Below are 27,432 nucleotides of genomic sequence, written 5' to 3'. Positions count from 1 at the left end.
ATGTGTAGTATGCAAATACGTGTAGTGTGCAAGCCTGCGTGTCCTACTCGCACTCCTGATGCAACTTGTGAACAGGTGTACTTGCACAGCCGCCGACAGTGAGGGGCCTTTGGCGCATGTGCAGCATGAATACAACTTGTGTGAAAGCAAAAAGCGGGGAAGCGGAGGCTAGCCTTATCTTACTAAATTAAGTTTCGATCAAGTTAGGCAATAATAAAGGATTGGAGAAAGAAAATTTAGGGCTTAGCATGATAGTAGCAATCTACCATCGGATCTACCTTAACAGGTAGATTCCTGATGGTTGGTTTCCTTTAAAGACATTAGGACCATGGGAAATCTTAATGGCACAAAATAGAAATGTTACTGTAATTGGTCTAAGTGAGTATCACTCAATTTTTTAACTGGCATGGCCCAACACGGGCTGATCAATGTCTTTTTGTTTTGGACTACAGAAGCCCAATAACTTACTGGGCTTGGAAAATAAAGGGAAAAAAAGAAAAAAAAAAAAAAAAAAAAAGGAGAAATAAAATTTCGGACTTTTGGATATGCAATTTTTTTTCCCGGGGGGGGGGGGGGGGGGGGGTTGGGTTCAGGGGTTGGTAAAAGGTTCTATTTAGCAGTGTTCTAAGCTGAATCTGGATCTATGACCAAGGTGACCACATCCGGAAAAAAAACTGAACTGAATTTTTTTTTTTTTTTTTTTTTTAACAGACCACCTGTCCATTCTGTTAAAAAAGCATCTCAATAGTCTGGACCGATTTCAATGACCAGTGCTCGCAATAGAAATAAAAAGGGTCAGTAAATGACTCATGGGCCGAGAATGGGGCATCTAGTCTTAAAGTTCTGCAATGTGCTTTGGCAATGAACTAGAAAGGTATCCCCTACTATCCTTTGCACATGGGGATAAAAGTCTTTAATAATGAAATGTATGGAATACTAAGAAACAGTAAAGGTAATTGCCAGAATTAACTGGTAAAGGATCTCCCGCTGAATATTTACAGAAGATGGTACAAAGGCCGTCTGTTCTTCACATGGGCTACCTGCACGTCCTCCCTCTCACCAAACACCACGTCTCCTATATGGGAGTAGGTTTACTATAAAGAGAAGAAAACTTGTTTTGGAAGATTGGCGAGTTCCATGCGCTTCTTTCCTACTACCCTTGTTGCTATGCCATAAATGGCATTCACTTCACCACTCAAAAAAACCTTTTTGGCACTCCCATATGGGCAAATGGGAGACCTTTATTACCCATGCATTAAGCAGATTTGGAATAAATCAATAAAACAAAAAAAAAATCTATATATATTATTCTATTGGTATCACACCCTTTCCCAGCTTCATCAGTTGATTCCTGACACTCTTTACTCTTAGGATTACCACTGAACCTGCTAGGCACTTTTGGAATTACATAGGCGTTTTCCTGTATTAAATCACTGGCTGCTAGACCAGTTAGGGAATATGTGCAATAAGTACATAATTCTGCAAAATAAACCTAAATTCCCCTATAAACCCCTCTTGGTATTGCCTCTATCGATCTTCCATAGATTTTAACTTTATGGTTGAGCTCCACTTTTTACTATCAATTTAATTTTTTTGTAAATTATTATTAACCAGCTTTTAATGGAATAGATTTACAACAAAGTAAAACAATTACAGGCGGTCCCCTACTTAAGGACACCCAACTTACAGACGACCCACAGTTAAAATACGGACCCCTCTGGCCACTGTGACCTCTGGTGAAGCTCTCTGGATGTTACTATAGTCCCAGGCTGCAATAATCATCTGTAAGGAGTCTGTAATGAACCTTTATTGATAATCCTAGGATCAATTACAGCAAAGAATTTTTTTGTCTAGTTCTTCCATTATAAAATATGCAGTTTCGACTTACATACAAATTTAACTTAAGAACAAACTTTCAGGCCCTATCTTGTATGTAACCCGGGGACTGCCTGTACATAAAACATGTAGTCAAAAGGAACTATCAATATTTTTGGTTTCCTCAAAAACTGTATGTGTAACCTAGAACCGAAATTTCACCCGTTCCTTCCTCCTCTCTTATACCCAATGTTTTACCTGTTTAATGTCTTTTATGACCCTCTCCCAAAGACTGCTGCTAAGACTACATGCTGTAAGATTTTGTAGGGTTATATGTTTCATTTCACATAAATGTAAGAGGACATCTCCAACTGCGTTGTCAAACCTTTTCTTTAGGCTGCAGGCACGCATGTTTCGCAGGCGGTTTTATACAGCAGTCTCATTCAGACTGACGTTTCTTTTACATGTCCATTTCATATCTGTCACACCCACAAAATTAAAAAAATTTTTTTAAAGCAGGTGCTATTTCTGTCTGTTCTGTCTGCTATTCTGTCTGCCTGCCTTCCCATACAGGTCCGTATTTGCTGATCAGTTGGACATAGGAGTGACACACAGACCAAAGAAACATGGCCAACGGATACATTATTTTCAGCCCGTAAAAAAAAACAAATGTGCATCCAGCCCAAGGCCCCATTCAGAAGGGACAGGGCACGATCGCTCCTCACACAATCCCTCTCCTTTGAAGGCTGTGCGCGTTTCCATCTCACTGCACCATGATCGGGCGCCAAAGACATCTGTATGGGGTGCGTGATCTGGCCGCAAATTGTACGACTGGATCACAGGCCCCGATATGGTCGTGTAAATAGGGCCAGTCTGTAATGTGTAACACCCGACAGCCTTCTTGAATAACATCATTCCATACTTAATGATAAGTAAAGGTCCGACACCTGCATCCTATACTGATAAGCGCTTTCATTAAATGCCAGCAAGTGCCAGAATAACACAAGGGATGGAGTGGGAAGATAGAGTGTGTACAGGAGCAGAGTAGCATTCTTGAATTGTATTACGCAACGGTTTGGGTTCTGTTCCCTACATAGGGGGAAGCATGGGGAGGTTGCTTGGCACACCAGGTGTTGGACTTGACCAATCTCATACAGATTACTAATCCTGAGGAAGGGAAGGGAAGGGAAGGGAAGAAAGAAAGATCAGAAAGTCCATTTAACCACCCCTTTCTCCCTTGGGCATTCTGATACCAATATTTTAAGGGTCAAAATGAAAAAAATGAATGGAAAGAAAACACACTGAGTAACAGAAGATTTTCACTTAAACCTCTCTGGGTCTCTATATAAAAAGGTCTAAACCAGAAATGAAATTCTAAATAACCAAAATTCTACTACTAGCCCCCCCGCCCCCGGCTGGTTATGAAATTTATTTTATATACAATAATACAACAGTAACATATCTTATTTCCAACATGTAGTTTTGTCTTTCCAAGGTTCGTTTCTGCCTTCTACCCTAGTACACATTACATTTCCTTCAAAAAAAAAACCCCTCTCTTATGTGATCTCATGAGAAAGTCATGTTTTGCCCCAGACAAGCCAAATTTAGAGACCGCAGGGAGAGCGCGACTTCAGGTGCCGCATCATCGTGCATAGTACCTAGAAACATGCTTTTGGTGTAATAATGAAGATACAGCAACTAAATAAGGCTCGTCTCAGGCAAATAAGACTCTTCTCTGCTCATTTTCACATGACTTTGGAGAAGATTTTATTTTATTTTATTTTATTTTTTTTGGTAAATGAGCTAGATATCACATAAAAAAAGGGAATTCTAGAAACAATATTTCATACCCTACGTAAGCGGGCTAGTAGTTTAAAGGGAATCTGTCTCCAGATTTTAAGACAGTAAGGTAGCTTTTTACGCAATTGTAGAGGATGTAGATGGCATTTTTTTTCCAGAAAAATTAAAAGAATGATAATAATAATTATTAATGATTATAGTTTATGACGATCACATACACAGATCTAATACAAGAAGAGCATCAGAAAACATTACACAAATTTCTTACAAATGTAGGACATTTTCTACACCGAAAACCATTACAAGTCATTCCCTGGAATACAGAGGGTTAAAAAAAATTCTACCAACTTGAGAGAAAGAAAAAACCCACATCTGTACTGCTGTGGGAGTGTTCCCTTCTCAGTGTGAGAGCAGAAGGGTTAGGCCACTGATTTCCAACATCAAATCTAATTGACACTCCTGGGAGCTTGTCATCCATGAGCGTCAGATTTCCTAGATAAATGGAGGACGCTGTCAAAGTTTACACAGTCCTACGATATTAAAACACTGTTCCAGCACTGCCTAGATAAAGCATGGTCCTAAATAAGCATTTGTGAATTCTACAAGGGAAAAAAAAAAAAAAAAAAAGGAAGAAATCTTTATGCAGATACCCCCCCCCCCCCCCTCTCATCAGGTATATGACAGAGCTCCTTACATTTACTTGCACTATTGATTAATGCAGGTTTTTAGTGTTGAAATCAGCAGGTAACAGCACACACACCTCTATCCAAACTGTGCACATACCAATACAAGGGAGGAAATGGACAAGTTTATGCCAGATTAATTATATCATTTGCACCTGACATGCTGTGCGGCAACATTTAAGGTTTTAGTCCATTTCTAGACAGTCCCCCGGTCATTTAAAATAGGAGTATGTCCTCTGTTTAATTATTAAAAAAAACACACAACAGAGGACATACTCCTATTTTAAATGACCGGGGGACTGTCTAGAAATGGACTAAAACCTTAAAATGTTGTCGCACAGCATACAGTGCCTACAAGTAGTATTCAACCCCCTGCAGATTTAGCAGGTTTGATAAGAAGCAAATAAGTTAGAGCCTTCAAACAAGAGCAGGATTTATTAACAGATGCATAAATCTTACAAACCAAAAAGTTATGTTGCTTAGTTATATTTTAATAAATTTTAAACATAAAAGTGTGGGTCAATTATTATTCAACCCCTCAAACCACCAGAATTCTATTTGGTTCCCCTAAAGTATTAAGAAGTAGTTCAGGCACAAAGAACAAGGAGCTTCACATGTTTGTATTAATTATCTGTTTTTCCAGCCTTTTCTGACTATTTAAGACCCTCCCCAAACTTGTGAACAGCACTCATACATGGTCACCATGGAAAAGACAAAGGAGCATTCCAAGGCCATTAGAGACAAGATCGTGGAGGGTCACAAGGCTGGCAAGGGGTACAAAAACCCTTTCCAAGGAGCTGGGCCTACCTGTCTCCACTGTTGGGAGCATCATCCGGAAGTGGAAGGCTTATGGAACTACTGTTAGCCTTCCACGACCTGGACAGCCTTTGAAAGTTTCCTCCCGTGCTGAGGCCAGGCTTGCCCGAAGAGTCAAGGCTAACCCAAGGACAACAAGGAAGGAGCTCCGGGAAGATCTCATGGCAGTGGGGACATTGGTTTCAGTCAATACCATAAGTAAAGTACTCCACCGCAATGGTCTCCGTTCCAGCCGAGCGCGTAAGGTACCTTTACTTTCAAAGCGTCATGTCAAGGCTCGTTTACAGTTTGCTCATGATCACTTGGAGGACTCTGAGACAGACTGGTTCAAGGTTCTCTGGTCTGATGAGACCAAGATCGAGATCTTTGGTGCCAACCACACACGTGACGTTTGGAGACTGGATAGCACTGCATACGACCCCAAGAATACCATCCCTACAGTCAAGCATGGTGGTGGCAGCATCATGCTGTGGGGCTGCTTCTCAGCCAAGGGGCCTGGCCATCTGGTCCACATCCATGGGAAGATGGATAGCACGGCCTACTTGGAGATTTTGGCCAAGAACCTCTGCTCCTCCATCAAGGATCTTAAGATGTGTCGTCATTTCATCTTCCAACAAGACAACGACCCAAAGCACACAGCCAAGAAAACCAAGGCCTGGTACAAAAGGGAAAAAAAATCAAGGTGTTGCAGTGGCCTAGTCAGTCTCCTGACCTTAACCCAATTGAAAACTTGTGGAAGGAGCTCAAGATTAAAGTCCACATGAGACACCCATAGAACCTACATAACTTGGAGAAGATCTGCATGGAAGAGTGGGCCAAGATAACTCCAGAGACCTGTGCCGGCCTGATCAGGTCTTATAAAAGACGATTATTAGCTGTAATTGCAAACAAGGGTTATTCCACAAAATATTAAACCTAGGGGTTGAATAATAATTGACCCACACTTTTATGTTTAAAATTTATTAAAATATAACTAAGCAACATAACTTTTTGGTTTGTAAGATTTATGCATCTGTTAATAAATCCTGCTCTTGTTTGAAGGCTCTAACTTGTTTGCTTCTTATCAAACCTGCTAAATCTGCAGGGGGTTGAATACTACTTGTAGGCACTGTATCAGGTGCAAATGACATAATTAATCTGGCACAGACTTATGCATTTCCTCTCTTGTATTGGGGTATGTGCACAGTTTGCACTTCTGGATGGATAGATGTCTATGTGCTGTAACCTGATTTCAACACTAAAAACCTGCATTAATCAATAGTGCAAGTAAATGTAAGGAGCTCTGTCATATACCTGATGAGAGGGGGGGGGGGATATCTGCATATCTCATTGTTTAATTTTTTAATTAAACAAAGGAGGTAATAGCCTGCATGCCAGAAAATTCAATATACTGGCACAGAAAACTTTGCACCATTGATAGGAGGTACAAAGTACCACTCGCCAGTCTTACACTGCACCAGATTAATCATCCAGCACCAGACACAATGATTAATCTGCCGCTGCAGAGATCTGTCTACACCGGAGAAGAGTAGAACTGGTGAGCGGCACATTACTACATCTACCACCTCCAGCTATCAGGTGATCTGTGAAAGAGTCAATCTGATATTGGACACCAATTCTATGGATATGTAATCAACTCCAGTCTTGAAAACCCATTTTACAAAAGGCAATTGCACGGACATGTGTAAGTGGTTATCGCTGACAGATTAGAAGTTCTCTCTGTTAGAGATTGGCTGCTGCCTACCTCTAGGGGGTTTCCCCAAGTGATGTGTTTGGTTGACTGGAGTAAATAAATTAAGTAAAAACTTTCCCCTCCCTCTGCCTGATGTACTGGAAGTGTAAGCACACAGTGAAAAAGAAAACGGAAGGGGGAGGGGTTCATGTGCAGTGTAATGGCCTGTGAAGCACACAGAGGCCCATGTGAAACACCCAAAGCCCTTCTCCATTTACATAAATTTTTAAAGTTGATTTTAGAATGATAAATATTAACAACAATCATGGTACATGGATAGAAGAATAAATGTCCCCGATTTATCATGAAGGATTTTAATGGTAGATTTCCTTGGGACAATTCCTTGAAGTAAAAGGGACATAGGATTTTATATCTTAAAGGAAAACACACAGGTCATGGAAATTTTGCTGTGAATCCCTGATTAACCGGTTTTAAGTAATGTACAATAATATGTTCAGCAATAACAATGTTTAACAGTTATTGAAGTTGGACATGGTGGAAAGTGGTCTGTAAACACTGGATTCCAAGGGGACTAAATGTCTAGAACTGCGTTTTCAGAATTAGAAAAAGTTTCAACATTTGCAAAATCACCAAATGTAACCATATAGCATTATATGGAACCCAAGAAGAAAAAAAAAAAAAAAAATAGGATTGTTTTAGAGGCAAACGGCTCTGCAATAAAATCTTAGCAAGTGAAGAGATATTATATATATATATTACACATACACACACACGATACAAAAGATTATGAATGAGATGTCATTCCCTGTAGTACATAAGTAGTAGCTGCGCTATTCTGCCATTTCTTCAGTACCTTCATGTGCAAATATACATAGATGCATTATACTACAACTAATCCAACATATACAAGAATAAACACATACAAACTTCAAATTAAAAAGTACTTTTGGTGGCATAAAGAAGAAAAACATACACATTTAAAAACATTTAGTAAATAGTTACAAAAATATCCAGTTTAAACAAAACAATAAATTACAGGCAGTCCCCGGGTTACATACAAGATAGTTTCTGTAGGTTTGTTCTTAAGCTGAGTTTGTATGCAAGTCAAACCTATATATTTTATAATTGTAAGCCCAGACAAAATTTCTTTTGGTCTCTGTGACAAATGGAAAAACGCAGGATTAACAAAAAATATTAATTGCAGACACCTTTGATAACTGTTATAGCTGATAATTGTAGCCCAAGTCTAATGTACAAAAAAATTGATTAACATCCAGAGGGCCGTTTGTAACTAGAGGTCGTCTGTAAGTTAGGCTCCTCCTGTAATATAATTTTGCTGTGGGTTCTGCCATTATATGCAGATGGTAAGATACAGGAGCACAAACAAGAGGGGAGGAGGAAAAAAAAAATCTAACGTTTTTCTAAGATTTAGGGTTATGGAGGATACATTCTAACAGCAATATGAAAAAAAAATAAAACCAGATTTTTTTTTTTTTTTTTAATAAAAATGACTTGGCATAAAGAATTTGCAATTAAATCCAATGTTCATGCAAAATCTATTTTCCCCATAATAAACAATCATCTAAATATCATTTTTTTCTTATTGGCTTTACAGCAAAAAATTTTTAAAAATTGTCTGTATGAATAGGGATGCCATTATCTATTCTACTCCCATCCATTTACTATCCTAAGGATGTTAGAATGTATTGCCATCTTGTGGTGTAATGTAATCGCGCTTCTGTCCTATGCAAGTGTCCTAGATTTCACTCGGTTTAAAAATAAAAACAAGTGTATATCGGAGGTTTAAGGATTTTGTCTAGTAGTATAAGGAAAAAGATCGTTTGTGAATGTGTGTGTGTGTGTATAATATATATATACACACACACACATAAAATATCAAGTAACTACATATGTACACAAACAGTGGGACATACAGATCTATTGTATTTTAAAAAAGGTGTCAGCAGATGCGATGCAAGAGTTGGAATGGAACAATATAACCATCATATCAGGAAAATAATGCCATCTGATGCCGGAAAAAAATATTATTCTGCAATAGTCAAGGTATGAATGAAACATGGTTTTTAGCAGTTCAACACTGTATAATTAATGCCATGGTAAGAATGTTTTTATGGTGTGTTTTGGTGAGTTTTTATTGCCATCAAGTTCACGATGTAGGTGGGCCGCCTTTTAATCCCTCCGCAGACAAAAGCCCTAAATAAACACAGATCCCTTCCTGGGAAAAAAGTCCACTTCGGTTAAATGGCAAGGAAATGAGTAAATCATTAGTAATCTTTAAAGCCAAAGCTATAAACTCAAGTTACCTTAAAGTTAAAATGAAAGTGCCTTGCGAAATTCTCCAAAGTTCTGAAGCAGATAGAAATCTTGAGCTCTCAGCTCCAGACTAGGCGCCAGCTGATAAACAAACAGCTTCAAGTCAAGACCAAGAGAAATCCCAGCTTTTCACTTTAATGGTTCTGGTCAAGAGTATTTATTGCCTTTTGTGTTTTCCCCTTCACTTAGCGCCAGAAATAGAAATATAAACTCATCCTTATCTCTTTGGGTCACAAATGGGCAAAGATTACCCCATCAGATTAAAGGGGTAGTCCAAGACGGATATTAAGCGAAATAGACAATGACTTATCACACTAATGAGCTTCATTAGAAGGGATTAAAGATACATACTATTAATGGTTTGCAGTCTTTTACTAACATGTCACTGAGAAACGTATATAGACTGAGGAAAATACATACCGCACACAAAGATATTCAGTCTATTAAAAATGCCAGTCATGTGTCTCTGTGGAGCTGTAAGTCGACAACTACTGGCCTGTTGTCGCACAAGTACACTACTGGCAGTAGTTGCAGTACTGCCCGCATCTTGTTTAGGGTCAGGAAGTCAGCTTTCTTCGTACAGAGACTTTGCCAATAAAGGCCACCTTGCGGGCGCATGGAGACTTTCAGCCATTGATGCTCCACTAGTGGATTCTGGGAAATATCCAAATAAGTTTTCCAGGATGGGATAAGGAATACCACCTCACACCTCTCTTGCTACCTTGTAAGGTACATGTTGTTCAGTGCAGGAACTACAGTCAACATGTGACCCAAATATGTGCGTGTTTATGAACATCATATCCGGTTTTATTTCCAGGAGTGGATTAATGAAAAAGAGGGGGGGGGGGGGGCTCTGCTCCTAGTTGCATAATTTAACCTTCTGATTCTCACTAGAAAAATTAAAACTTTTGATATTCTAACAAGACTGAAGAGCTTTGGTGTGTTACAGAAGCCCACTGGGCTCTGGCTTCACGAGCTGTACTACTACCGCAGCACGTCTTAGTCTCACCCTCCCCCCGGCACTTCCTGTAATCTCGACAGCAGTGTGCCCATAGTGGGAGGGGCAAAAGTGTTCCTTGCAAATTTAATCTCCAGCATGGAAGGGCTCTGATAAAACATCCTTAGTCTTTCTGTCTCATTAGTTTAATTTCAAAAGTTGGTATTAGAAGGAAGGCCGCCATGGAGAAGAAAATATAAGAAGATTACCACAGTCACTGTGCCATCTATGAGTGAGTGACCCGGTTTTATCATGCTTGATTTTGATCGTAGAGTTTCTTTAGTACATATAAAAGAGGTCTTCCATTCTATTTCCGAAAGGCAGGGATAAGAAAACAAAAAAAGAAACAAAAAAGTGCCACAATGAGCCAGCTCCAAAGACACCTGAAGCCACCAATTGCCTGCAGTGGGCCACTAGGAGTGACAATGAACTGACTGGGAGCCACAGGGAGGCTGAGAAGGCCAGAGCAAGGCAAAAGTTTTGAACATGTTAGAAGAAGGTTTGAAAATATTCTGAAAGGAAAAACTTAGGTAACATGCACATGAACATGTGCTTTTCATAGGCTGCAAACAAGGGACCAGCAAGTCCATTGTTAGGAGTCCCTGCGTCATTGGCGTGTGAACTCCACTCATTGGCCGATGACAGTAGAAGAGGACTGCCCGAATCACGCAAACCGTCACAAATACGACCTGCTCTATAACAAGCGACTTGGACAGTTGGCGAAACCATGGCCGTGTATATTAGCCCATTGAAATACACATGGACATGTACTAGCCACTTAAAATCCACGTTCGTGTAAATTCAAAGGCAAGAGCAGCTCACGTTCAGGGGGGAGAGGGGGGAGCAATGTTATGGGTCACCTGATCCCTGCTATGTATATATACACAGCATCCATAAATATCTCACTTGGTGTCCTACTATTCATGCAGCCATTGTTGGACTTCCAGGTAAAAACCTTGACGTCTAGACAAAAAGCATCATAAAAGTGATATTCAATTGAGTATAGTTATAGCAGGAACTACGAAAGTGCGAACCACGTCCATGTCATCAGTGAAGCCAAGCCTCATCTTTATTGTTACTGCATCATCATCATCATCATTGCATTACAAAGACCTGCAAGGATTTTCTAGGTAAGTAATAGTTCTTCTGTTAATTATCATATGCCCTGCTGTGAGCCCATCTCTAAAACTAGAAGAATCCTGTAGTTATGCTTGGCATGCTGAAGTGAGAATTCACACTGAGAAGATGCTGTGTTCCACTTCAGCGCCATAAGTGATCAATTGTGCACTGCATGGTCCAGATAATAGGCATAAATATCCCATGGGACAGTACAAGTCTATATTTACCCATAGTATAGCGAGTCAACAGTAAGAGATAAAAGGGAAAACTGTTCATTTAAAGTGAAAACTTGTTCAATTATTTTTTTCAAGTCAAGCAACAAATCTCCCAATATTAGGAAATCCTAAAAATGATTTTTATGAGAGCCTTATGGTATATTAATAGAAAAAAACAAAAAAAACACAACTCAGAATACACACAGTGATGTCACAGAACTGACATTCTTACTGGTTATGAGATAATAAATCTCCCCCACTGAGTCTATAATCCATGTACAGTGACATTGAACTTATTAAAAGTGTTTGAGAGCAGAACTGTTCAAGTTTTCTCCAGCAACCAGAGCGCAGCTTTCATTTTCCCACAGCGGTTTATAAAATGAAAGCGGAGCTCTGATTGGTTCCTATGGGAAACAAGATAAGTTTTACCTCAGATACTTCCGATAAATCTCCCCAACAGTCACAGTACAAATATACTTAACAAATGTCACAGTACAAAGATATTAAAACAGAATAATGTCACATTATGATAATTTTATCATACTAATAGCCACACCACAGGGATAACGCACACCCAGATATTATAGATTAGGGGGAAAATGCAGACATGAAGGGATAATTGATAAACTCACTTCTGTTATAAAACCTAGACAAGCTAACTAAAATTGTGCATGTTACCTTAACTCCTGCCTATGGCTGAGCCAATATGAGCCACCTTGTAGCTGGGGTCATACCAGCTTCCCTGGTAGTGAGGCCAATGCTCATAGTGGAATGGATTTTGAGTGACAAAAGTCTACAGGCAGTCCCCGGGTTACATACAAGATAGGGTCCATAGGTTTATTCTTAAGTTGAATTTGTATGCAAGTCGAAACTGTATATTTTATCATTGTAGATCCAGACAATGTTTTTTCCCCAGTGATAATTGGAGTTTCAAAATTTTTTTGCTGTAATGGGACCAAGGATTCTCAATAATGCTTCATTACAGACACTTTACAGCTGATCATTGCAGTCTGGGACTATAGTAACATCCAGAGACATCACCATAGGTCACAGTGGGCAGAGGGGTCCGTCTGTAACTAGGGGAAGTCTGTAAGTCGGGTGTCCTTAAGTAGGGGACTGCCTGTATTTGATTGTGGTCAACCCATTTTAGGGCAGCAAGGCTTGCTCTTCTTGGGTAAGGAAGATGAGAAAATTGCGCGTGTCAAACACTGCCCGTTTTAAATCTCTTAAGTTTTGTCCCTGATGGGTTTATACATAGTCTGGTGGGTTTTTTCCCAGTACATACATCTATACACCCAGGCAGCAAGCATAAAATCAGAGGCCCATAAGTGCTCTATATCAGTGCACTGACACCTTTGGCAGCCGTCATTTGTATGAACACCATGAAGAGGACTAGACCCAAGGTTGTGTTAAAACCTGTACAAGCTGTACTCCCCCCAAAAAAGTCCCAGATAAATCTCCCCTCTAACTCTGTCTAAGCTGCAGTCTTCACTGCTACAGCTTGCAACCAGATAGGTGTTGAGGGCTGATGACTGGAGGCTAATATCTAGGAAGGGGTCTATGAGGTCAGCAATAGTCTGGACGGGTGTAGAAGGTCAGAAGTGGCACTGCCATAGCATGGTCTTGGGCGGTCAGAGGGGTTGCGGTTTCTGGGGAGACCGGGGAGAAAAAAAAATAAAAAAAAGAAGCTTGAGCACCCCTAATAGCCTGATTTGCTTATTTATGCATAGAAAACAATAACTAATGATTTTTCTTGCATAAATAACCATCCATGAATATTATACATGCTTACATAGAGTTATTTATTTTTCATTACTAGAAATTTTTCTACTCCTCGGCTAGAAATATGCCTCAAAAGGAGTATTTATACTCTTCTGGAGTGCAACCTCTGGACGTGACTCCATGAATCATGTTGATATATAATACAAGGAGCACCCCCTTTTTCCAGCTATAATCATGAATACAGTTTGGCACAGTTGTTCCTCAGCGAAGAAGGGAGTCCTTATATCATATATCACTATAATGCTCAGAGTCCGTTCCTCTGCACTGTGTTTACTGCGGCTTCCCAGGTCTAAGAAGGACGCAGTCAGCTCTGATGACAATAAGAGGTGCGTCTTTTCCTATGCAAGTAGTGCAGCTCTGTTGGGTTTACAGCAAGCTACAATAACAGACTGGACTTCTGGAGGGAAATGTTGATTTCAGGTTTGATTTCGGAGTCAGGAAGGAATTTTCCCCATAATTGAACAGATAATTGGTGACTTGATGGATTTGACTCATTTGATTGACGTGTGCCCCTGATCAACTATTACGAATTTTAAAAAAAAAAAAAAAAAAAAAAAAAAAAAACACAACAAAAAAAAAAAAAACACACAAACAAAAACCCACACACACTATGAAAGAATCCTTACCACCGGACACTGGTGCATCCATGAACACTGCTCCCATTTTTTCAACGGCTTTTGCCAGTTCTTTTGAGACAGCTGGATCAATGGTGCTTGAATCAATCAGCAAGGAGCCCTTTTTCACTTTTCTTTAAAGAAAAAAAAAAAAAAAGTTTATTAAAGAGACACAATGTAATGTAAGAAAAAGAAACCCCTTGAACTTAAGCTGAAGATATTATCTAAAGCTTTCTTCAGACCCCACAAGGCAGTGCGGTTTATAAAGGTTATAATTTATTAGAGGCACATATTATTTAGCCCCCGACCAAGTACCAAAACCAACATTTCAAAATATATTTATGATTTTTATTAAACATTTTAAAATATGGCATATAACTTACATACCCCCGAAAGTACAATCTAGTAAAATATCAATAACCCAAGGGACAAACATACTTTAAAATCCCATTAGCTCCTGTGTAGGCTTCGATTGCATTCAAGCTTGATGGCAGCATGGTAATAATTCGGTCAGCCTTATCTGCTACATCAGATGGTGAATCAACAATCTGGTGGGAAAAAAAATTGTTTTAAAAAGAAAACAATTTAGCCTTTCCTACATGAATTTACAGTAGGCCAATTTAAAGCAAGATAAACACAAGGTCATGATCACCCACAATTCACAGCCGGGGGGATGGCCGCTGTTGGCCCTGATAAATGCTCATGTTATTGGCCAAAAATCATTTGAAAAACTTTTATAATATTAAGATTGATTCCAGATTGGATTGGATTTTGGAGAATGAGAAATCATTGAAACAAAACAAAAAAAAACAAAACACCGTCTTCGACTACATGTGTGCTACAACAGGTCATAAACAACGGATCTATGGTCCGTTGTGTGCGACCTATATGTAAAGTCTGCGGATTGCAGACTGACAGAGCCACAAACACAGGCAAGAATAGGGCCAGCTCAGGCAGTCCGCTCACATACCATGCCTACGTATTTGAGCTCACAGATATATACAGGGATGGTACAACCCGTTCAACTAATGCTTACACATGTCCCCAAACGATCATGTACACGAGGACTTTCCCTGTGAAACAATCCAATGATCCCCTAACTGTACCAAGCACTGCCCATTTAATACAGAATGCCCTGGAGTAGGAGATGGCTTGGAGTAGAATTGTGATCGCTCTTGGCCAAATGCTGCGCCTCTTTGGCTCTGTGTGGCTTTAATCGGTGAGTTGAGGTCATCAATGAACTGATCTGTAGAAACTATAGTTTCCTAGATAATCTGTTCAACTCTACAGAAGAAAGAAATTTCAAAGTGTTTTAAAAACACTGAGTTAACTTTAGATATTTCTGAATTTATAAACGGAGGTATAATGGGAACCTTGTCCCAAGAAAATGCAGTGAAGCCAGCATGCTTAATATATGCCAATTGAGATTATACATATATATATACAGGGCCGGTTCTAGACAAAGTGGGGCCCTGGGCAAAACTAAAAGTGGGGCCCCAAAATAAAACTATTTTATGACCAGTCACAGTCAGCAAGAGGCTCCTTTAGTATGGTAAAACAAACTGTAATATGGGAGAATTTTATAGGAGATGATAAATGATAGGGAGATTTATGGGCAGCATTGTGGCTCCGTGATTAGCACTACAGCCTTGCAGCGCTAGTCAACATCTGCAAAGATTTTGTATGTTCTCTCTGTGTCTGCGTGGGTTTCCTCCGGGTCCTCCGGTTTCTTCCCACACTCCAAAAAATTACTGGTAGGTTGATTAAACTGTGAGGCCCATTGGGGAGAGGGACCGATATTTTCTGAAAGCAGACACTTGCCCCATTTTCAAAATTGCATCAAAGATTTTATAGACATAGGCGCCTTCATGCAATTTTGATTCAAATTGAAACATTTTATTAAAAATACTTAAAATTTGACTTTGATGGCAAAAAATTTGATCCAAACATGGACATTTGTAGAGTTCACAAATGTGCCCTATTGATATGTTCACATGAATAAATCCACATAATATCACTAAAACTGTAATAACTAGAGATCTGCTTTTCAGCTAGACATTTTTAGACAGTCACAACCTGCAAAATATATCAATAAAACAGAATAAAAAGTAAATGCACCATAAAACCTATAGAATTTTGAAAGCAGACAACCAGGCGATGCATTTGGCAATTAACATTCAAAATTTCCTCTAAAATATGTACAAATCCAGAATACTTATATAAAGAAAATATACTTTCCTAAAACAGTAAGATGTGAGGAGAGCATACATACCCCACATGTGTATATTCACCAAAATATGCAGCAAAGGGAACTGCAGAAAATTCACACAGATCTATCATTGTCTGTTCCTTACACAATGGTAACCCAAATAAATAACTATATATCCATAAACCAAGCTAATGAGATAATAAAAGTCACTTTTAGATGTGCGCCATTGTATTAGCTGCACAACAACAGAATCCTCCACACTTCATAAGAATGAGAGTGAGAATGTCATAACATAGGTGTAAATAATGGAGGATGATGGGAAATAAAAACTTTATTCCAGGACATGTGTGTGTTTTTGGTGTTACATATAACTTTATGGACATGTTCTGGTCGCGGTGTAGTCACATTAGGCGAAGAGGATTGAATGTTCATCGTATCAGTCAATTTTCCCAACAAAAAAAACCTCACAAAATAAAAGGGAATAAGAGAGAAAGGGCCACATTTATCACTTTTGTGCGCATAGGTGTAGTAGTTGTGCCTAAATTCTGGCGCACTGTTTTCCAGAATTATCACAAGCTACAACCATCTGTGATAAGTATATTTTCTGCCTCTTATTAATCATTTTACTTTAACACAGTTTAGGCGCAATTTTGGCGCAGTTAAGGCGTAATGTTAGATTCAGGCACTTACATGTGATCCTGCTACAAGCTCCTCTCTGCTTCTCCCACATCCCAGAATGAAGATAACACTCACAGCAGCACCCAGGTGTGTGACACCCAGCACCCAGTGACCTCCTCAGCAGGGGCTTCTCCTGGAGGGGATCCCCCAGTGCTGATCTCCTGCTGCACCCCTGTAATCCTGCACAGTATCCCCCTCAGACACACTGGTGATACTGTGCAGAATTACATGGGGGACACTTGTCAGTACTATGTGCAACATTCTGTAACGTTCTCTTCTCTCTTGCTTTGAGCTCAGGATTCTGCAGAATGTCTTGTAAATAGAAGGTGATGAACTGTAAATAGAGTCTGCAGCTCCTGTCTGCAGAGTATCTCATGTCTGTATGATCTGTTCTAGTGTCTGCAGTGTCTGGCTGAGCTTTGCTGCTAGAAATGAGCTGTTCTGCAAAGGGGCTCAGTGCTTTCTTCTCAGATAACGCCACCTTCGGGCTGGAGTGTATTTCCGCCCGTTTTTGCGCCTAAATGAAAAGTCGCAAGTGATGAATATCATTAGGCGCATCAAAACATCTGGATTGCTAGGATAAATGAGGGAAAGCTGGTTATTTTTGCTGCGCAGCTAGTTTGGCATTTAGTTGCAAAAATGGCACAAAAACGGTGCGCCTGAATGAAAAGGCGCAAAAACAACAGAAAAAAACGATTGATACATGTGGCCAGGGGCGTAACTACAGTGGTAGCAGCCATAGCAGCCGCTATGGGGCCCACAGTGTCAGGGGGCCCCGTCATCCGACCTGACACTAAAAAATGAAGAATGTGCACCATTATATACATATTATGCTGCACATTGTGGAGTATATATTGTTTATGTATGTGTATCTGTGATGTGTATATAAATACAGTACGTTATGTGTGTATGTAAGCTGTATATGGCACTGTATGTGTCTAAATGTAAGGTGTATATGCTCTATATGTGTGTAACAGTGTATAAATGAGTATGTATGAGTGATGAACTGTATGTTTATGTATATAGGAATGTAATATATGTATATTTTTAAGCCGGCTGGGGGTCCCCTTCAGAAGTCTGCTATGGGGCCCTGCCTCTCCTAGTTACGCCACTGCATGTGGCCCAAAGTGTGTTCTTAGATTTGCATAGAGAAGGGTTAAAAACATGAATATTAGTTGATATTATCCCTTCTCAAAATGTAGTAACATATAAAGTGAATATTTCCATTATCTGTGAGGTGCAGCAGCTCCTGTGTGCAGCAAATGCTCCCGCAGCCTGATGGCTAAGAATCTGGAGATGGGGGAGACACTTCAGGGGGCTGTATCTCTGGTTCTGTGACTCATAGAACCTCACTTCTTTTTTCCTATGAAAGAAGAGAGTCTCCTCTTTAATATGAATCTAGATTTGTGTTTCTAAAATGTAGGAAAACGGAGATATTTATATATAAAAATGGCACCTGATATTCTCACTTTAAACCTGAATATCTCTGGATCCATAGCACCTAGAAACACAATTCAAGATTCATTTGAAAGAAGAGATTCTTTCCCCTTTCTCCCTAGGGGCCCTGGGCAATTGCCACCTTTGCCTACCCATAGCGCCGGCCCTGTATGTATGTATGTATGTATATATATATCCAAACATAACATGTTAATCAAAATGAATGAATTTACTGATCTACACTTTGGCGTGTGCAACTAATAGATTCACTTTGTATGAAGTACAAACGTGGGTTGGAAGTCATTGGGTCCAGTGTCCCCAGTGGATGATATTTGACATCGACTTATGATGGTGGAGGTCTTTCCTTAGGGCCCCACTGATGCTAAGAATAAGGGAATAGGCAAAGGAAAGTGGATAGTCTGTGAATTCCTGACCGTGTGACCAACCACATGGCCGAACATGGGATTACAGTTCTACATTGCTGTTTTGCGCAGAAGGGAGGATCCCTATGTTGCTCAAAGTCCCATCATCAGCACTTGGAAAAGTCTGAAATCTGGTCAGGGCAGAGTTTGGAATTAATGGACCAGCCACCAATGCGTGTCTTGGGTCTAAAGGTGAAACGGCAGAGTTACTCATTTCACACTACTGTTCTTTACCGCCATTAAAAAAAATTAAAAGAATGGAGGTTTAACAGCTTTACCTTGTCAATTACAAATCCCATTGACTTGAATGTAAATGTTATGTCATCCATTATTTTACTTTTATGCAGGTATCAGTTATCCATAAAAACATTCCTCTTTATTAATTCATAGTATAAAAATCCATACAGTGTAAAAAATGGCCAAGGTGTGAGAGAAGACTGGCCTACGCATTCCGAGCGTTTGTCACGCTCTTAATCATGGCCATTTTTTATTGTGAATTTTTTATTGTGCAGCTGGTGCAGAAAACCGTCATTTTCTACAAGAGCTTTCAGATAACCCGCTACAGTCCGAGTGTGATGTCCGGCACACCTGCACCTATTACATACGAAGACCGGGGAGCCGAATCGATTCTGTTGTAGTTTGATCCGTTTTTCATGCGTTTTTTTTTAAGACGAAAAGATTGACCGTGGCTGCAGTGCTTTTCCTCAGTTTAGCGAACGGATCCCCGCAAAACTGACCATAACACATGACCCGAAATTTACATTGATGTCAATGGAATTTTCAATAGATATGTTATCCTCAGTTGTTTACCTTTTTTTTTTTTTAAAGGAGGTTTGAACGGTAGTATGAAATTAGCCTTACGGCACTGCATATCAACAACTGTGCAGTAAATGGACATACAGTATTTACGTAGTAAAATTAATAGAATAAATTATAATTTGTATAAAATATAATAGTGTATTTAAAAACACAGATACTGCATATATACATTACAGTATATGTTTCTATGATGTGTATATGGTGTCTGTATACACTGTATGTGAGTATGTTGCATATGGCAGTGTGTGTGTGTGTTAATATGTGATTGTAACTCGCATGTGTGAGTATACTAATATGTATATTTTTTAAGTGGGAAGGGGGGCCCCATGCAGTAGCCTGCTAGGGGGCCCCGTCTCTCCTAGTTACGCCACTGTTTTGAAGCCTTGTATATTGACAGGACATGTACCTTGTCTAAGAGTACATTGAACTCATCAAACCCCTCCTTTTAAAACCCCATTCCCAATTCTCAGCTTTAGATTTTAGTAAATACATGCCGATTCAGTTTTGCAGATAAAAAAAAACAAAACAAACTTTAAATTCTAGAAGTATGCAAAGAAACAAACAAACCCTGGTCCATTTTCTTTTTGTTAGAAGCCTGGGCACTCCATCATAAAATAGGTATGCACTTGTAAAAAGAGAGTCCTGGAAAACATTTTATTGTGGGGAAAGGATGGCAATGCCTTCACACTTTTATGCCAAGTAAGTAACTGTGTGGAAGTCACGGTCCAAAGTAACAAGAATGCCTAGTACCCTTCAAAAGCTCAGCGGGGAGTTCCTTTCTGCTTCTACTGAAAGGGAACATTGCTGTCTACCACCACAAGCTCAATGAAAGGGAGAAAGATCTTTACTCGCTAATTAGGTCTGTTGGAATATATCCACAACCTTCCAGACATACGGGGCAGATGGCCCCAATAAGCAGGTGGAGACCAGCAATAAAATTTCGAGGACCTACTTTTGTGATGATACACGTCATCAACCTAAAAACCTCATTAAACCACAGACAGGTGTCGGTTCTAATGGAATGTATAGTTGCCAGGTAAACCTCATACAAAGCCACCAAATTTTATCTATCCCAATATTTGGTTATTCCTTTGAATGGGCTAAAAGTAGAATATGTAATGAATGAAAATAATGTTTATACAGTGGACTACGAGGGGTTCGCGTTCTGATGTTTGGGGGGAATATTTCAATAATATGTACCAAGAATCAGGGACTATCCAAACGTATTGCTCAATTCCAGTAAGAAAAAAAGAAATTTAAAAAGTGCCCGGGTCATATGGTGGGCACACTCGAATATGGGCAATTGCAAATCACATGTTGGATTTTAGGAAAAAACCTGCACCTGTCGTCATATAAAAATTTGAATACAAAACTATTTACCCCACAATTGGAATAGTATAAGATTCTATGTCTGGGTGCAGTTACTGGAAGAAGTAGAACTTGAAGTTGGGTAGACAGAAGTCAGGGAATTCCTTAAATCAGATGGGAGGAGGGGGGGTTCTGGGTTATTGATAATGATCTAAAGTTCACTGCCCCCCCCCCCCTCTGCTGTATGGGGATTACATCAGATGAAGAGGGCAATAAAGAAAAAGTACAGAGGAGCTATGGTAACACCAACATAGCCCTTCATTAGCATAATTTGGATGGATAACAAATTTAAGAAGAAGATTACCATAGTCACAGCGCCTGGATCTGTAAGCAAATGTCTCTCGTTTATCATGCTGGATTTTCATGGTAGATATTCTTTAATCCAAAAAGCCTATTTTCCTGCTATAATTGGTTCCCCTATTATTGTGTTAGGTAAATAACAATAATAGGAGAGGACTGCCGTTACAGAAGATGTCCCCCAGTATCTGGATGACAAAACTTAAATGATGGGAAACAGAGTTAAACATTTTTTGAGATGTCTGTCATTTATCACCCAATCATTTACAGACATAAATAAGTATATATGATAAGTATATCCATTTACCTGTGCCCCAGTATCTTGAAATTCTTTACAAGCTTCTGGAAAAACATCATAAGCGATGACAGGGTAGCCATGCTTCACAAGATTTTTTGCCATTGGATTGCCCATGTTGCCAAGTCCGATGAACCCAATAGGAGTTTTCGATGCCATGGACCTGGATACTGACAGAAGAAAATACACACAGTTGATGACATAAGACATTTCCACATGGATGGTATAACATTTAAAAAAAAAAAAAAATCTAAAATCAGCAGAATATTAGAATAAAGAGCCTTGTGAGCAATCCAAGTTGCCACTGATTCTCAAGTGGTTTAGCCCCATGCATTAGAGGTAAGCTGCTTGTGCATAGCCGCTGCAGGGTATGTGCCAATTATGAATGGGAGACTAAATTAATTCAGCTCCAGACATGCAAAAACAAACAAAAAAAAACAAACAAACACTTTGAATCCTTTAATTGGTGATGCAGTATAATATGCCAATTATGATTTGTTATGTTAACTCAATGGTCCTGAATTTTATCACAAATGGTGGTAGTAGAGAGAGGGAAGGGGGGCCCAAAAATATAAAAAACATGGAGTAACATCTTCTAGGGTCCATTCACACATTCCGGTTGGATTTTGTTTAGAAACGCGATCCAACCAAAACTGGTTACCAATCCCATGAGTTTCAGTTGAAACACATATGCAATTAGGCCAAGCCCCTCCCTGTTGTGATTGCATTTCTAACCAATCCGACTGAAACATGTAAATGCACCCTTAAAGGATGCACATTGCTTAACCATCTCTGGCCCCTTAGGACGCTGCCTTAGACTAGTTTCAAGCAAGTGCGTTTGTTCAGTGTAGGTCGCTGCGTGTGGCGGTCAGAATGACCGACTCGGATGCTACCGTAATTGAACTCAGTGGGGGACATTTATCATACACCAACCAGCAGAGAATTGCTCTATTACCTGAATGGTCACAGGCTAGTGAGTGAGGAAACAAGGGCCAGGAACACTGTGCCGCTGGGCAAGCACACTTGTCATGGAGGTAGCGTAAAGGGTGAAATAGTCACGGTTTCCAAGGGATTGCAATTATTTCATAAAACTGGCATATAAGCCCTGATAGAAGTCTCCAAGAAGGTCAGTTCAGTCCAGTCACTGCGACCAGCACACGCAGGGAGTTTGTCTGATCAAAATCGCCCATGTGAAACTGGCCTTGATATTGAATGAAGTCCTGACACTCTCAATCAGTGACAAACTCCCTCAGGTCAAATCCTTCATATAGGAACCTAGGTTCTTGAGAACGGAGAACCCAACAGAAAAGAATATTTAGCTTTCAGTTAAAAGATCTTCTTTCATCTTGGCCACACTTGCAGGGGAACTACTCAGATACTTCTCGGAGAAGAGAAGTATCAGCTATGTTAAATCCTGAAAGTCCAATTCTTATCTTGGCAGACATTCATCATTCAGGGGTAAGGTAAGGCCTCAAACACATTAGATGGTCACCAACAACTTTTTTTTCCATTACTTAGAATTAGATATATATATGATATAATTTACATTTTTTGCATTCAGAACATACAACACACAAAAAATGTTTTTTGAATGTTCAGGGGGTATGGTAGACTCAGAGTATAGACGCTCAATGAAGCTCACATGTTGTGTCCTTCAAACATTTCAGCTCACATGACTTTTCACCTTGAGTGGTTCTTCAACAAAAGAGTCAACAGAAACTTCTCCGTATGTGACGACGCAGGGAGTTGTGCAGAAGGATCTTCAGTAGCTATGGGGATGCCATATAATAAGTACAAATGGTCAAAATAAAGGACCCATGCAGATTTCTATGGGTCTGTAAACCCACAAACACAGATCTGGAGCAACTGTTGTAATAAATCACATTTCACACATCAAACAGAAGCCCCAGCAGAAGTGCTGAGAAAAGAATGTGGAACTGTAAAAACGCAAATGTCTTGAGGGCTTCATGTACTGCACAGCACTGGTGTACAAAGGTGAGAGATGAACATTCAAGAACAGAGTTACATGTTCTGCTCAAGACCAAACATATATAAAACATTAACTGAAGTACGGAAATACAACATGCCCCAAGCTAAAGCAATGTACAGAGGACGCCTACAGTGTACCAAAACCGTAACCACAGCAAGGAAGAAGAGGATCTAGAAATGATTACTTATGTGAAGTTTGCTCTCTCTAACAAAATGGTAAAAGATCCAGCTAAAGTAGAACAGGAAAAATACTATAAGGAAATTCAGTTGGAGGCCATCACTTCAATGGCCTCCGACTTGGAGAAGCTCCAGGCGCATACACAAGGTGTGTCCTTGAGGTTGTTAATCTGGCAGAAGCCTGAGGGTGCGTTCACACTTTGCGCTTTGGTCGCGTTTTCATTGCGTTTGAAACGCATTACAACAGCTGATGCGGTTTACCTAATTGCCTGGAAATTTGCCTAATTACATTACCGTTTACGTTTTTTAATGCATTGTTAACACATGTGTTAACATCATGTTTACAATGCATATTGTAAATGGAAATGTTAACGCAACATGTGACCGCGCCCTCAATAATGTGCCTTTGGTCTCTGCCAGTACAATCTACAACAAAAACCAAAGCAGAGAGTCACAACTAGAAGGCCAATCTATTCCAATCATCTCTATCTAGTACAGCACACAAATTGCACAGTATAATAATGCCTTTATTTATATAGCGCACACAGATTACGCAGCACTACAGATCAGTCTCAGTTTCCAATGGGGCACACAATCTAATCAACCTACCTTTTTTTGGAGTGTGGGAGGAAACCGGAGGACCCAGAGGAAAACCATGCAAACACGTGGAGAACATACAAACTCTTATTAGATGTTGACCCTGGGACTTGAACCCAAGCCTGCTTTGTTTGTTTTTTTAAAATCATAGTAACTTATGGGTGATGACTAGAGATGAGCAAGCACTAAAATGCTCGAGTGCTCGTTACTCGGGTCAAACTTTTCCCGATGCTCGAGTGCTCGTATCAAATAACAAGCCCCATTGAAGTGAATGGGAGAATCGAGCATTTTTCACTGAAAGAACACTAAAGAAGAACACATTGCAGTTGTTTTCACTGAAAGAACACATTGCAGATGTTTGCACTTGTTTCCCTACATCTGCAATGTGTTCTTCACACATATTGTTCTTCACATACTATTGTGAAGAACACCTTTCGGCACGCGTCTTCGGATAAGTTAGCAGATGTACGGAAACATCTGTAATCTATTCTTCACTGTGTTCTTTAAATGTGTTCTTCACTTAAATGATCCTGTGTTCACTGTTTTCATTGTATTCTTCACTGTGTTTCGCTAAGTAAATGCTGGATCTCGAGCCGGCGAGATACTCATCCGAGCAACGAGCTAATACTCCAACGAGCATCAAGCTCGGACGAGTATACTCGCTCATCTCTAGTGATGACGTTTTAAACTCCAGTATTAAAATCCCCTGGCTGCGCTCCGGCCTCTCAGTAGATCGGACCCATTCTCTACCAAGTCGGAAGCATTTAGACCAGGTCTGATGTGGCAGAAGTTATTGTAAATCCTTAAATCTCCCCAATGTTTCCACAAAATCAATATGAGTGATCATATAAAACAGGAATGAAACATTCTTAAAAAGGTTATCCAAGTCTTTGTAGAATTTCCCATGTGTTGCAAATACATAGCTATAGCCATCTGCTCCTCAGTTTACAGGTTCCAGCTCATGTCACAACAGTGATGTCCTGTTTCTGCTAGAATACCCCAGGTCAGTGGTGGCACTTGGAGCCCTTTCTGTGGGCACCCAGGCCTTCACCCCAACACAGAGTTTGCCAGCTAGGACTCAAGGCTGTCACCTGTGATTCAATACAGCCCAGGACATGCCATGCTCAGCGCTATTTTGCTGCTAGGACTAAGGAGGAGCAAGAAGGTGTGGATAGAGATGGATTGTTATTGGACCTCCTGCTCTGGGTCCCCTGATCCTTCCTGTTCAGGGGACCCTGGAGGGAAGTTACAATCCAAATTTCTCAATCATCTTTCTATTGTATTGGTGAACTCAGGATGCCAACACGATTAAAACCTGTGATACAGCGGGATCAATAAGTTACTGCTTAAATTGTCATGTTGGCACTTTGCAACATATAAGTGGGTTTTGGTTGTAGCTTGGGCACTCTGTCTCCAAAAGGTTCGCCATCACTGCCCTAGGTAGAAGCCAATCACAGGCCTCAGAATTCAAATCTGCTGAGGTTTTGTTTTCATTGCTACTATTTAAATACTTAGGCATCTTTTCAGAGGACTTGCACCTGTAAGCCCGTTTTCCACAAGTGAGTTTCGGGAATTAACGGACTGAACCTGGAACACTGAACAGACAAGCTGAATGATTCTACACCTGGGGGCACATATATCATTTGTTTTCCTTTTCGACTTTTTAAGGTTGTCTGAAGTTGGGATACTTTAGCAGTGATTATGTATCTTTCTAAATTTGTCATTGTGACATTTGTCATTTTTTTTGTGACCTTTTAGGTGCATGTATCGAACTAAGTATGGTTCAGTTGTATGCGTCTTGCACCTAAAAAGTCCCAAATCAAAGAAAACATCTGTCTTGGAGAGATACATTGTGACACAAAACCACCTGCTAACTTCTTAAGACCCTGGCATAGTCGGAAAAATGCACCTAAAAAGTCCCAAAATCCAGAATGAAACAAAGATACATGCCCCCCCTTGGTCTCGTAAATCCTGCAAGTGCGTGGAGCGAGCCTGCCAGACAGTGTTTGAGTGATAGGGCCCCTACTGATCACATGATCACATGATATGCAAATATAGCAAAATCCCACTGAATATTTTTTAGGCAACAATAAAGAAAGACAATTTTAAACCACAACATCTGCTCTATGTTGTACTCTATGCAAGTCACATGCGGGGCTCATTCTCCCAGTGTATTCCATCATAGACCATACTGTACATACAGAGGAACATGTCATACAAAGTTTCCGGGTGGTATATTATATGCCAAAAAACACTTCACTGCGCTTTATAGGCAGATGACATGAAGCCAATGTGAATTGAGACTAACATTTCTTACTTTTTTTTTTTTAATATATAAAGGGGTCTGTAAGGATGTGCCCTACATACAGAAACACTTAGTGGAGCCGTTTATACAGATCTCTATAGTGGGCACGGAGACCGTGCTTACCACAGAGGTCATTTACAGTGCATATAACAAGGGCATGGGTATAGCAGCTTCTGGTATGGGAAGAATATACCAGGATGGATTGGTATGGTAAGGGGGTAGGAGTAGAGGTGAAGGGGTGAACCATGGGGGTCATTCTGCATGTAGGTGACAAGTGGGTGCGGGGTTATGCATATCAGGACCATGTGAGGGAATAACACAGAGCACTGGACACATCAGAAGAACAGGGAATTATGAATGAAGGGGCCTTGGATGTTCAGATAGGAATAAAAAATAATGGAGAAGGGATATAAGATATAACAGGGAGCCTCAGTGCATGGAGGGTGCAGCTGGGCAATGCCAGGGCTTCTCACCCTCCCTGGCACCTATGCAGGAGGGGGACATACATATCCATTGTTCATGGTACTGTGCGGGCTGAGGCTTACCCACTGCGAGGCGTGCATGCCTGCTGATAGAGCTGTGCAGGACACTGCCAGACCTCCTTAACAGAGCAGCCATGCTTCTTCCTCCCAGCTGACCTCCACTTCTAGGATCCTGGAGCAGACGCCTGCGGTGACGTCAGAAGATTAAAGGACTGACACTTCTTACAGCCAATCCGTGGCGTATTTCAATCTATACGTCCAATTAATGGACGGGGAACTGTCACGCCCCCCTCGCTCCCCCCCAGGCTGTAGTGTAGCTGGGGCTCGGCCCCGCGCAGCGCTCTTCGGGATTGGCTGAGGCGGGAGGAATGGGACGCAGTGATTGGTCAGCGGGGTCTGTGCTGTACATACAGCGGGGAGCCGCAGGCGGGAGAGGAGCGATGTGTGCTGCGGCCTCATCTCCCGCTGATGCTCATTATCATCCGCCAG

The 27,432-nt window shown here is 40.4% G+C and overlaps 1 protein-coding gene across 1 annotated transcript in view; it reads right to left on the bottom strand.

Annotated features, from left to right (window-relative positions):
- HIBADH (3-hydroxyisobutyrate dehydrogenase) overlaps positions 1-27,166 on the bottom strand; it is a 78,628-nt gene extending 51,462 nt beyond the window's left edge. Inside the window, exons 1-4 of the mRNA XM_072153723.1 lie at positions 27,007-27,166; positions 21,406-21,563; positions 14,307-14,416; positions 13,881-14,002 (exon numbers count right to left, since the gene is read on the bottom strand). Of these exons, the coding sequence (XP_072009824.1) occupies positions 13,881-14,002; positions 14,307-14,416; positions 21,406-21,563; positions 27,007-27,079 (463 nt within the window). The 5' untranslated portion in view covers positions 27,080-27,166. The remainder of the gene's footprint in view (positions 1-13,880; positions 14,003-14,306; positions 14,417-21,405; positions 21,564-27,006) is intronic.
- Positions 27,167-27,432: the final 266 nt, after the last annotated feature.

The sequence above is a fragment of the Engystomops pustulosus genome, chromosome 5 (genome assembly GCF_040894005.1).
Source record: "Engystomops pustulosus chromosome 5, aEngPut4.maternal, whole genome shotgun sequence".
Classification (NCBI taxonomy): domain Eukaryota; kingdom Metazoa; phylum Chordata; class Amphibia; order Anura; family Leptodactylidae; genus Engystomops; species Engystomops pustulosus.
The sequence above is the reverse complement of the archived record's forward strand: the minus strand, read 5'-3'. Positions and strand labels throughout refer to the sequence as shown.